This window comes from Trichosurus vulpecula, chromosome 8 (genome assembly GCF_011100635.1).
Source record: "Trichosurus vulpecula isolate mTriVul1 chromosome 8, mTriVul1.pri, whole genome shotgun sequence".
Classification (NCBI taxonomy): Eukaryota; Metazoa; Chordata; class Mammalia; order Diprotodontia; family Phalangeridae; genus Trichosurus; species Trichosurus vulpecula.
In genome coordinates, this window is record NC_050580.1 from 249,589,014 (window position 1) to 249,602,569 (window position 13,556).

Genomic DNA, 13,556 nt, shown 5'->3' on the forward strand with positions numbered 1-13,556 from the left:
GAATCTCTTATATTTTGCAATACAGAACTACATAGGCATATTTACAATTATTGTCTATACTGTGATTATTGCCTTGCTAATACAGGTATTTATAGTGATATTTTTAGTTTGTATATAAGAGCTGGAATGGGGGCCAATGGCTATTTTCCAAGATTATTATAATAATAACATGAATAAAAACCACCACAATCCATAGGTAATTTTATAAGCCCCTTTAAAACCTGGAATCGCAAATAACATATTGGCATGAAAAAGCAATACTTTTGAGAGAAAATGCTAATGATATATTAAGAGGAAAATCAATAGCACATTTTGAAAGAATCAAAGTAATCCATGCACTTCTAAATCTGTTTACCTATAAATAATGATTCATTAAAGTCTGAAAGTTCACCATTTCATGAAGAATGGCTATCCAAATAAAAATATCACAGGTATAACTAAAAAAGAAGTGGCATAATTTTATGATGAATACATTTTATTTCCCCAGTATTTAAACTTTCTTGAAAGAAAATTGTAAACCCAAAAAATCCCACCAATTGAAGTTTCCTTCCCTGGCAAAACAAAAAATTGAAATAGAAAGGTAGCGCCATCTTGGCATTGCCAAGAAGAGGAAGATGCTGGAAGGAGATGTCTGCTGGGTTCAGACAGAAACCATCCAAACATTCCACCTCCTCAAACCTGAAAAGTTTGCCTTTAGGATGACTTTGGTAGGTCCAACATTAAGTGACAAGTTAGCACCTCCATCTTAAAAGAAGGATGGTTAAAACCAGTGAGAACATGCTGGTCCTGGCTGAATTACAGAAATGGGAGAGGGACTGCAGCCTCCTGTGCTAAGCAGCAGAGCTGGAGACCCAGAGAGAAGATGTAAAGGGAAGCAATGCCAGCTATCCTTAATGCCAGATTCCAGACCAGGGATAGGTAGGCATACTCTGCACTAGGAGTATAGGTATGAATGTTGAATCACCAAAACCCTCTCAGACTTCACAACCAAGGTGGTGATTTTTCTATTTTGCCTTCTCCCTTTCTCCCGAGGAAGTATATGTCTGTATTCCAAAAATTATCTGTTGCTTAAAAGTTTGTTTACTTTTCTGTTTTTAACTTTGTCTTTTAAGCCTGAAACTACAATAAATGTGTTTCTGCATTGCTAAACCACATGAATCCTTGTTCTAATGGAGCTTAGAGAGGGCATTAGGATGCAAGAGAAAAGATAGACAGAGTTACAACTGCATTATTCAGCCACAGTATTTCTTTGGCTGGGAGTTTCAAGTTGAAAGAGATAGAATGATTAATTTTTACAGCTACCTAAAACAGAAAGAGAACCTTTATGCCTGGAGATCTCTAGGAAATTAATGTTGAGATGAGGAGCCAGTATGCTTTGACTAGCACTTGGTATTAGAGGTAGGATTTTCACTACTTTTCTTCCTATTCTCTACCCTTCCCACCTTGAAAATAACCCCTGCAAAGTGGAAGAGCTAAGGGAATAACTGGAAAGTGATGCCTGAGAGGATAGGTCAAAAGATTAGGTAGGAGGAATAGACAGGCAAATAAAAGGGTGGGGGAATAAGAGTAACAATCCTGCTCACTAACACAGCAGGGCAACCCACCACTGTGAGAGAAATATCTCCTGTAGCTTCTATGATATCTCTGTAAGATTTCTTCAGTGGGTAAAAATAGATGGTCCACTAAGGTAAAAAGAACACAAAAAAGACCTACCATAACTATCTGCATGTCAAGATTTAAAGTAAGGATTTGAATTCTGGAACCATTTCCAGGAAATTGTTATTTCCTCTAAAACTTGAGATTAATCCTAAGTACCCTACAAGAGAAAGCTGAATTATATATTCTCTCATGTGACCCTCAACAATTCTATAAGGGGATTGATATTATCAGAGGAGGGCAATAAGTGTCTCAAAGGTTTAAAGTCTTGCCTAGGATCAAACAGTTATTAAGTGATTGGAAAGAAAGACGAATTTGGAATCAAACCCCAGCTCTGTTTCTAAGTATCTATATAACTTTAGGCAAGTCATTTAAATCTCTTTCGGCTTCAGTTTCCTTTTCTTGAAAATGAGAGAAGTTGGACTAGATATAACCTCAAAGGTCCTCTGAATTCATGATCCTATAATCCTACTTATTCATTAACTGACAAATACAATCACTCATAGAATTCATCCTCTGAAAAAAATAATTATTTGGTTCTTCTAAAATAAGGAAAGTCAAATATATAATGACTTCAATGGACTTATACTGAACTGAACTATTCTGGTTTTCATGTTCTTGGGATTAGCCAGAGATCATTCCACCATATTCAAACTTTTAATACCTTTGATTACTCTGCATTTAAATATCTGTTTTACTCCAGATTAAGTTCTCTATCTCAGAAGATAAAGAAAGATATAAAGAAAGGGAAAAAGAGCTATTTCAGGAAAATACACATGATAAATGTGAATGCTGCTATTCTAAAAGATTTGATAGTTGAAACCATGAATGGATGAAATTTCCAGAGATTAAAAAATACATGAATAATAGGTCACCAGTGACATGACAATTGAATCCAATGCTTTTTCTTAGTCTTGATACTCCCTGACTTCCCCTTACAGTATATTACCCTGTTGACCATGACTTAGCTAGGTGGTACCATGAAGAGGAGACATGAGTGTGGAGCCTAGAGGACCTGAATTCAAATCCTGCCTCAGACACTTGTTAGCTGTTTAACCCAAGGCAATTCACAACTGTTCACCATTTCCCTTATCTGTAAAATGAGAAGGTTGACTTGATGGCCTTTAAAAACTCTTCCAGCTCTAAATTTCTGATCCTTCATCTGAGTCTTACAAGTGCAGAATAAATTCTTCACCTGGGTGATGAGTAAAGAAGTGAAATAACAAATGGGTCAGAGGCAAAAGGAGAAGCAAGACAGCATAATGTTACAGAAACCAAGATAAGAGAACATCTCAAAGAGGTCACAGGATCAGAGATTTAGAGCTTGAAGAGATTTTAAAAGCCATGAATAAAACTCCTATTACAGATAAGAGAACTGAAGTAATAGAGAACGTAAGTGAGTTGCTGAGGGGCACACAGTAATGACCTGAGGCTAGATCTGAGCTCAGGTTTTCTTGACTCCAGACCTAGAACTCTATCTAATGTGCCATGAGCTGCCTGTAATACATAAAGATGACTACATATGTAACTATTAATATCTATTATGTGTAAGTATGTATTATCTATTATATATAGCATATATGTATACTACATATAATATATATAAATATATTATCTATTATGTATATTAAATCAGCCTGTCAGTTTTCCCAGCTGAACTTTATTTTGCTCCCTTTTGTCTATTTTTAAATGTTTCATGGATATTCTTTTCTTTCAGTTTTTTTTTTGGAGGGGTGCATCACTATACACCCATTCCCCCATCATCAAATAAGAGCCCTACTTTGTAAGAAGTATAGTCAAACAAAATAAATTTATAGAATGGTCATATCTTAAAATTTTCAACTCATTCTACACCTAATACATATCACTTCTTTGCCCAGAAGAGGGAAATATATGTCATAATTAGTCGTCTGGAATTTTGGTTATTCCATTGATCAGAGTTCTTAAGTCTTTCATAATTGATTTCCTTTAAATTACTGTAGTCATTGTATAATCTCCTGGTTCAGCCCTCTTCATTGTGTATTAGTTCATATGAGTCTTCTCAAGTATCTGTGAATCTGACCCTTCCATCGTTCTGGCACAATAAAAGTCATCTCTATATCTTACTTGGTCAACTGCTCCATCGAGAATCACGAAAGCTCTCCTTTCTCTATTTTGTTTACAATGGGGCCCCTTATATCTCTGTCATGTGTCCATTTGGAACTTATTGTACGTAGTATATGCAGAGTGTTATTGGTCTGAAACAAATTTTTTTCCATCTTATTTTATTCAAATACCATAATTTAACTATTCCTTAACTGATGGGTACCTATTTCTACTTCTCCGCTACAAAGAACTTGCGATAATTTCTCTCTATTATTTGGTCAAGTATTATTCCTCAATCTATAATTTTAAAAGAAATCTCCTTCCCTTCTCCTTTAATTCATTTATGATATTATCTTTGCTATGTACATCATTTACCTACGTGGAGCTTACTGTGTTGTTATTGTTTAGAAATTAATTTCTTCCATTCTATTTCATGCACATAGCAGAATTTGTTCAGTCATTCTCCAACTGATAGGTACCCATTTTGTTTCTTTGCTACAACAAAAACCATCACTGTAGCTTTGTACAGATGGGTCCTTTTTATCTTTTGATCCCTCTGGGGTTTATGACTAGTAATTGAATTGCTGGATCAAAAGGTATGCACAGTTTAGTGAGGTGGGTAGATTTCCAAACTGCTGTTCAAAATGGTGGGATGATAGAAGGGAGGGCAGATAGGGGGAGGAGGTAATCAAAAGCAAACACTTCTGAAAAGGGACAGGGTCAAGGGAGAAAACTGAATAAAGGGGGACAGGATAGGATGGAGGGAAATATAGTTATTCTTTCACAACATGACTATTGTGGATGTGTTTTGCATAACTGATACATGTGTGGCCTATGTTGAATTGCTTGCCTTCTTAGGCAGAGTGGGTGGGGAAAGAAGAAAGGAGAGAATTTGGAACTCAAAGTTCTAAAAGCATATGCTCCAAAAATGTTGTTTTTGCATGCAACTGGGAAAAAAGATATACAGGCAAGGGAGTATAGAAACCTATCTTGTCCTACAAGAAAGTAAGGGGAAGGGTGACTGGGTGGGGAGATGAGGTGACAGAAGGGAGGGCTGACTGGGGAACAGGGCAATCAGAATATATGCCATCTTGGAGTGGGGGGTGGGTAGAAATGAGGAGAAAATTTGTAACTCAAAATCTTGTTGGAAATCAATGTTGAAAACTAAAAATTTTAAATAATTTTTAAAAATTTTAAAAATTTATTTATTTACTTTTAGTTTTCCACATTCACTTCCATAAGATTTTAAGTTTTAAGTTTTCTTCACCTTCCCCCCTCCCCAAGATGGCACACAATCTGATATATGCTCTCTCTATATATTCATATTATACATATTCTCATATTAGTCATGCTGTAAAGAAAAATTAGAACTGATGGGAAGAATCACAAGAAAGAAGAAACAAAAAAAGAGAGCAAAAAATATGCTTCCATCTGCATTCAGACCCCATAGTTCTTTTTCTGGATGTGGACAGCATTTTCCATCATGAGTCTTTTGGAGTTGTCTTAGATCCTTGCGCTGCTAAGAAAGAGCTAAGTCTATCAAAGTTAGTCACTGCACAATGTTGCTGTTACTATGTACAATGTTCTGCTGGTTCTGCTCACTTCACTCAGCATCAGTTCATGCAAGTCTTTCCAGGTTTTTCTGAAGTCTGCCTGCTCATCATGTCTTACAGAACAATAGTATTCCGTTACACTCATGTACCACAACTTGTTCTGCCATTCCCCAAATGATGGGCATCCCCTCAATTTCCAACTCTTGGCCACCACAAAAAGAGCTGCTATATTTTTGTAAATGTAGGTCTTTTCCCCATTTTTATGATCTGATAAATCTTTTTATTTCTTCTGATTTTGGTTGTGATTTTACCTTGTTTATTTGCTATTTCACTGATTTGATTTTCCTCCCTCTTATTTTGAATCACGTTTTATCAATTTTGTCAATCTTTCCAAAAAATATCCCAAAACAAACAGCTTTAATTCTGCTTATATTTTCCACAATCATCTTGGCTTTCAATTTATCTGTTTCTCTAATATTCCAATACCTCCTACTTTTGTACTTATTCTAGGTTTATTTGTTGAGTTTCTAATTTTTAAAATTCATATTCAGTTCATTAATCCTATCTTTTCTTGTTTCTGGAAACAAAATTCCCCATGACCTGCTGTAGCAACATTTAGCTTTGTGTGGTATCTGCCTTTCACATCACTGTAGTGATGTGTTTCTATGATTTGTTCTTTGATCCGTTCATTATTTAGAACCTCTTATTAAGTTTCCGTTTACACCTGTATCTTTTGTTGGTGGGCCTTGAGCTGATTGCTGTGCTTACTTTACTATTGTTTGTAAAAGATAGGTTTACTATTTATTACTTTATAAATTTGTTTGTAATATCTCTGTGCCCTAAAACACAGTCAATTTTTGTAAAAGTTCACATGGTTCTGAAAAATATATTTTTAATAGTCTCATTCAGAAAACATTTTAGTTTCTCTAAGCAATTTGTTCAAATCTATAATTTCCCCTTTCTAAAAATCTTTCTTTTAGATTTGTCTAAACCCAACAGGGGAAAATTAAAAGTCTTTTACTGTTACTGTCTTTTTTGTTGCTCAATAATTTCATTTGTGTCTGCCTCCTCATGACCCCATTTGGAGTTTACTTGGCAAAGATACTGGAGTGGTTTGTTATTTCCTTCTCCAACTTATTTTACAAACAAGGCAAACTGGGTTAAGTGACTTGCCCAGGTTACACAGCTAATAAATGTCTGGGACTGAATTTGAACTCAGGTCTTCTTGACTCCAGGCCCAGAGTTCCATCCACTGTGCAACCAGCAACCACCACTGTTTTACAATCTATGTTTTCTTATAATTCAGTTAATAGTTCTATTATGAATTTAGTTGTTATGGAAAAGGATTAAAATACTAGAGAGAAAAAAGTTCTTTACATACAAAAATATTTAAAACAGCTCTTTTTAAGGAGGCAAAAATTGGACACTACAGGGCTCCCCATGAGTTGGGAATGGCTAAACAAACTGTGGTATTATGAATGTAATAGAATACTATTCTGCTGTAAGAAATAGGGAAAAATTTTCAAAAAGACACGGAAAGATTTATAAGTAGATCCAGAGTAAAATGAGCAGAACCAGAGCAGAACTCTAACAAACATAGGAAAAACAATTCTGAAGGACTCAATTCTGGTCAACTAAATGATCACCCACAAGTCTAAGGAATGATAAAGAATGCTGCACACCTCATAATTAAAATATAGCTGACTTAGAAAGGCATTTTTGGATTGCTCAATGTGGGAATTTGTCTTGCTTGACTATATTTTTGTAATATCGGGGTTTTCTCTATCTTTTTTTCCCCTTCAGCGGATGGGAGAGGAAGGAAACAGGAAAAAAAAATGAATGCTTGATAAATAAATTTTTTTTTTTAAATTTAGATGTTGTGGTATTTAGAGGACATAAATTTAATACTGTTACTGGTTTGTTGTCTATGGTTCTCTTCAGCATAATATAATTTGTCTATACACTGTGAATTTTTGTTTTTGTTTTATCTGATTAGCATGGTTGCAATTGCTGCTTTTTTAATTAATCTGAAGCAAGGTAAATTCCACCTTATTTTTATTCTGTTAATATCTTTGTTTGTTAGATGTGTTTTTTGTAACAAAGATATTGTGGGGTTTCATTTTCTTATCTAATCTGTCACTCTCTTTTGCTTTATTAGATGGTTTAATAATTCACATTCTGTCTTCTTGATCAGTTTGGCTAATGGTTTAAAAATTATGTTCTTTCCCAAAGTCCTCAGCTTAATAGCATTTTTATTTTTGAAGTTTTAAATTTCTCCTAATTTTCAAGATTTTTGTTTTGTCTTTTAATTTCATGCTCAACTCAGTGATCCTGTCTTTTTTCTATTTTTATTCAAACAATAAAAACAGAATAAGCATAAAAATACACAGTAATTGGGATGGCACACTTATAAGTAGAGGAATTAGGAAAGTCCTTTCAAAGGAGAAGGTACCCAAGGTGAGCCTTGAAGAGAATGAATGATTCTAAGAGGTGGAAAAGAGTAGGAACAGCATTCCAGACATGAGAAGACAACTTCTACAAAGTCTTAGAAGTGAAAGAGGGAATGTTGTGTACAGGAAATAGCAAATACACCACCTGGAATCATTTGTACCTGTTAAAGTTTAATAAGTAGTCCCCCAAATCTTTTAGAATGTCATAAAAAGGCAAAAGTCTTCCTTTTCTTTAATAGGCACTTGATGTGTCAACAATTTCAATACTTTATTATGTACTATTCGATTTACTGCATTTTACCCACCACTCATTCTACAACTTGGCATTATTAAAGAGGTAAGATTATATAAGATAGGAGAACATTTTGTATACAACAGTTACAAATGGCTAAAAAACAGTACCATAAAGTCAGGACTGGAGTTTGGAATTATTGTCATAACAGTATCACTGAATTCCTTAGTATATCCATAAGCAAGTCATTAAATCTTAGGATTTGAGGTTATATGTAAATATTAATTCCAATAATGTTCTACTACCCTTATAGTAATGATTAACTGCTAAATTGCACAACATCTTACAAATACGTAATGTTTCTTATATGGTAAAAAGTTCAAAATTCCAATAAAATGTTTTTACACCAGTTTTTAAAATGCATAGAAGAAAAATAGGGACTATCAAGAAAATTAATTCTCTAAACAACAACAGAAGGAAAAAACCCCATTCCTTACCTGCTCTCCGCCAAAATTTCATGTGTTTAATACCAGCTGTAATCAATTTGTCAGGCATATATGGGTTCATCTTCACAACAAAAATCTTATCTTTATTTCCTCTGAAACAAAACCCAACATGTTGAGTTTTTACTTTCTGGACAATATCTCCCCTAACAATTCAATATGACATGTAATACACAATAATAATGATAACAGCTGGTATTTATGTAGTTCTTGAAGGTTGGCAAAATGCTTTAATATGTTATCTCATTTGATCCTCACAACAATCCTTTGAGGTAAGTGTGATTATCATCCTTATTTTACAGATAAGGAAACCAACCAAGTGCGACATAGAATAAGATAGGGGTAACAGACAGATCTAGACAAAGTGTCAACCATATTCAACTAAAGGGATCAGGCAAGAGGCCAGGTGCTGAAAGAAGAATTTCAACAGGTGACAATGAGGTGATATTGGGAGGGGATGATGTTAAGATAAATGCAGAAAGGGAATTTGGAGCCAGACACTGAGAACCAAATGCCAGGCCAAGGAGTCTGAATAATTACCAAATAAGAATAGGACGTTGCTAAAAGTTTTTTCCCCATATTTAATTAAAAACTTAACATTTAACATTAAATAGAACGAACTAAACTTGCTTTGTAACTCTTCACATTGAAATTAATTAAACACATAAAACATTTTATTCCTATTTATTCATCAGGATTCTTTGTCCATTCATTCTTTTCACTTTTCTAATGGTTTTGCTTTTTTCACATTGTATTATTTAATATTATATTTATTATATTTATATATTGCATATAACATTGTATATCATACATTAACTTATATGTTTAATATATTTAATATTTTCTTGATAAAGACTTCTTTATATCTTTCATATTTGTCCATTTTATTGGCATTATAGTATTCCATTAAATTAATACAACACAATTTAAACAATTTCCTGTTGTTGGCTGTTTTCAAATTTTTTTAAAGTTACAATGATGCTCTGAAACATCTTTTAACATGTAACTTTAATTTTTGATAATACTTTGGGGGCACATACTTTGAATATTTATTGGGTCAGTGGGTATAACTATCTCTAGGACTTTGACTGACCTCTGCCAAATTGATCTCCAAAAGATTCCCCACGTTTGCAATTCCACCAGAAATGAATAAGTACATAAATCTGTTTCTTTACAACTTATCAACACTAAACTTCGGTACTTTTAATTATTTTTGCCAATTTGATAGACATAAGGTAGTCCCCCAAAGATGTTTTAGTTTATTATTTCTTTAATAATGAGATTGAACATTTTGAAAGTGATTAATAAGTTGTATTTCTTCTTTTGAATATTACCTGTTCATATATTTTATTTGAATATTTTTAGTATTTGCTTGAGGTACAGCTTGCTTTACCTCCCCCTGTCCTATAACTCTCAATCCCTCAGTCACTAAACATACAAGTCCAGGATCTGTTAGCTTTTTTCTACCCTATGTTAGGTCTGTAAGACAATAATTTACAAATAACATTTTTTTTTTTGTTTCAGGGAGTAGTACGGTAAGAGCTATGAACAAGGAAGATTATTTCGGGAGATGAGTAAAGAATGTATTGAAGAACGGGAGACCAGTTAAAAGCCAGTTATGGCTTCTATTTAGGTGAATGGTAAAATAGGGTAAGACTAGAATAGTGGCAATGCATAAAACAGAGGGGACAGATGTGAGAGACATAATATGTCTTATCAACTGGTAGAATAAGAGTGAAGGAGAGGGCAGAATCATAGATTGCTGCAAAGCTTTTGGGCCTACATAAATGGGAAGATGGTGATACCAACAAAAGCAAGAGGGGATGCTGGAAAGAAGAGTCGTCTTTGAATACTGCCATTCTTCTCTGACCGCTCCAGCTCCACACTTCTTTAACATTTGTCCTGAGCTGCCTCGTCAGCTTCTTTGTCTGACTTTGGTTTAAGAGTAGTCAGAATATGGTACACTTTTTCTAATCACTGTATTTCTCTTAGATAGTGAAGGGCTACCTGCTAGACAGTTCATGAGCTCCAAGGGTATCCTTAAAATATCAAGGAAAAGTAAAGAAGGATACCAGCATGTTAGGTAGATCCACATTTGATGAATTTAGGGGAGGAAAAGAGTCCCACAGAATTGGTTACATATTGATTCACTAGATGGAATATTCAGATTTTTTGAGATCAGAGATATATTGGAATATTTGAGCATCTCTAATTTTGGTCTAAGATTTTTCCCCCTCTGCTTTACCCCTCCCTTTTGTTTAGGTAGAAGGCCCATCTTTGTCTCACAGATAGAGTTTGGTAAAGTATTTCTTGGACAATAACAACAGTTTATATTGCATACTATTTATTGGATCAGTGGGCATAGTTATCTTTAGGACTTTGACTGACCTCTGCCAAATTGCTCTCCAAATGATTCCCCACCATTTGCAATTCCACCAGCAATGAATAAGTACATAAATCTGTATCTCTACAACCTCATCAACATTAAGCTTTGGTGATTTTATCTGTTACTTCCATTTTCAAATCTACATTTCAGGATCTCTGAACAAAGTAACTAAAGGAAAAGAGAATATGGGACTGGAATATTTTTTCATTTACTTGAGGTTAGCCAACAAGGAAGATGAGTAGAATCTTATCTATTATTTCAGGTGATGAGGGGCCTAAACAGGCCTAGACAGGCATTAATTTATGAAGTTACAGTTGGGGAAAGAGGGTGACACCTTGTTGTTTGGTCTCAGGGGTGAAATCAAGAACCAACTAAACTATATACACATACAGGATAGTGGCCAATTCTAAAATGCCTGGGCAATGCAGGGGCAGTGGTATTGGCTTGTTCTCTTAAGACACAGCTATGTATAAATTTATTAAGGAAAGCAATCACAGTTACAAAATTCTAAGAAGCAAACATATCCTTCTGTAGCAGCCTCTCTGAACTCAAGTTTTCACAGGTTTTCAGGGTTTCTGGAGGGTAAGTACTCTCACAGAGTTTCTAGGTGTACTCTCTGGGAGGAAGGAAGGTCCTAGGCAGAATTTATTAATTGGAGAAAGAGCCTGGCATGGCTGAAGGATGTTCCAGGTCAAAAAGGCTGGGATCACTGAAGGAAGTTCCAGGGTAAGATAACAGCTGATTATTAATATCAAACAAAGGATGAAATAGGAAGGCATATGCTTGCCAAAGGAATTTGGTATTTGCCACGATTATGGAAGAAATATTCCATGGATGATGATGAGGAGGAGGAGGAGGTCTTCCAGAAGCTCCTGTTTGTGAATGACATAGTGCTGATTGCACCAAGTTCAAGGTCATGCTGAGTCTCCTAAATAAGATATGTAAATTTTCAAAAGATCTTGGCCTTCTCTTTTCCTGTAGTACTTTCTCCACAACCTTTCAAAAATGAGTGACAGGTTTGGCAAACATACCAGGTCATTCATTTTTCAAAAGAGTTCCAAGTAGAAAGATTACACATTAATGGAGAAGATCACAGATGGTACTTTTAATTAAAAAAGTAACCAAAAGGACAACAATAATTATTGCGTGACATAATAGAAAGAGTGCTAGGCTGAAGTCAGAAGACCTTGGTTAAATACTTCTTTAGATAATTACTGTTGTAAGAAATGGTGGAAGCAGTTTTGTTTCCACAGAGTTGAAAGTGTTTCTCCCCTCCACAGTTTTAGCAGAATGTAAGTCAGGTGACTGATTCTAATCAGAGCTGTGATTTAGGTGGCTTCAGGTGAAAGGTTAGAGGCTTGTACATATGCTTAATGAGTCATTTGAGGAGGATATGATGTAGGCAGTCAGGGGGTTGCATCTGATCAATGAAGAGTCAGGTGGGAGATTCAAATTGGGAGTCAATAAAAGGACTGGTGTATGTCTGAGTCCTTGTACTCTCCTGTACTCTGTTCAGGTGCTGTAAGCATTTATTTAGAAGGAATAAATGTAATATATGACTATAACCTTCCTGGCCTTCCAATGAGTATTGTTTATTCCCAGACTAAGTATGTTTATAACAACTGGGGGCTTATCTAGGATTTGAAAACTTCTCGAGCAAAAAGTGCTAGCTGAGGAGAAAGAGACATCCCATTAATTTTAAATGGTTCTCGTGCTTCCACACTTTCGCTTGCAGACTGTTAAAAATCTCAGGACAAGATTAATTAATATTCCCCTGAAAAGGAAAAAGGAATGGATTCTCCTGACACAGGTATTCTCCCAGATAGCCCTTTAGGAGGGTAGAATGGGGAATAAAGTAAGGTGCCAGAGGGAGTGGATTCTCCTAGAAAAGGGTGGATTCTCCTAGGAAGAGAAAAAAAAGAGAAGGAAGGTTCCCCTAAGGACCATTAAAAGGATTATTTCTCTGATGAATTTTGAGGTTTATATTAGGTCTCACTTGGAACCGCAAGTGAACATTAGGGTGTGGGACCTAGGAAGGAGGATTTGAAATATTCTAGCTTGTTACAGGTGCTGGGGCAGAGGAAGAGATCTTGAAGGCATCTCCAGGAAGGACATCCTTTTGAAACTGGCTAAAAAAGTCAGAGTAAATTACAACTCTGAGTTTTCTTTTGACTGGTCTGAATTAGAATTCTAAATTGGTTTCCAAATTGTTTTTTTCTACGTTCACTGTCTTGTCAATGTCTTGTCTAATGTCTTGTCTGTGTGTCTGAGAAAAGTTTCATGGTTTGGGGTGAGAAATTTCTAAGGTCTAAAATTAGGGAAAGAGAACATTGGGAAAGAACTCTCATTTTTAGGCTTTCAGTGGGAGATTAAGATTCTTTTTGGTTCCAACACTGGCCAAGCTGGAATACTAGACTAAAAATTAAATTATGAAAAGCCAGCAACTTTTAGAACTGATAAGGAATCAGAGCCAAAGCAGCCCAGGGGAAGTGAGGGCTGATAAGGAGAAGAAAAGCTGAGGGCTCTGAATTAAGGTTTAATTAGATCTTAAAGGTTAAAAATCTGTATTTTATGTTTGTATTAAATCAATGTATCTGACATCAAGCAAAGTGTTTAAAACTGCAAAAATGGGGGGGGGGTCTTCTGTATTATGTTAATGGGATGATCACTTCAAGGGTTCAGTGGTCTGTT

General features: G+C 35.2%; 1 protein-coding gene across 1 annotated transcript in view; it reads right to left on the bottom strand.

The window, feature by feature from the left end:
• Window positions 1–13,556, bottom strand: part of EML5 (EMAP like 5) — a 186,527-nt gene that overhangs the window by 87,651 nt on the left and 85,320 nt on the right. The window contains exon 18 of the mRNA XM_036736732.1: window positions 8,474–8,574. Coding sequence (XP_036592627.1) covers window positions 8,474–8,574 — 101 coding nt within the window. The remainder of the gene's footprint in view (window positions 1–8,473; window positions 8,575–13,556) is intronic.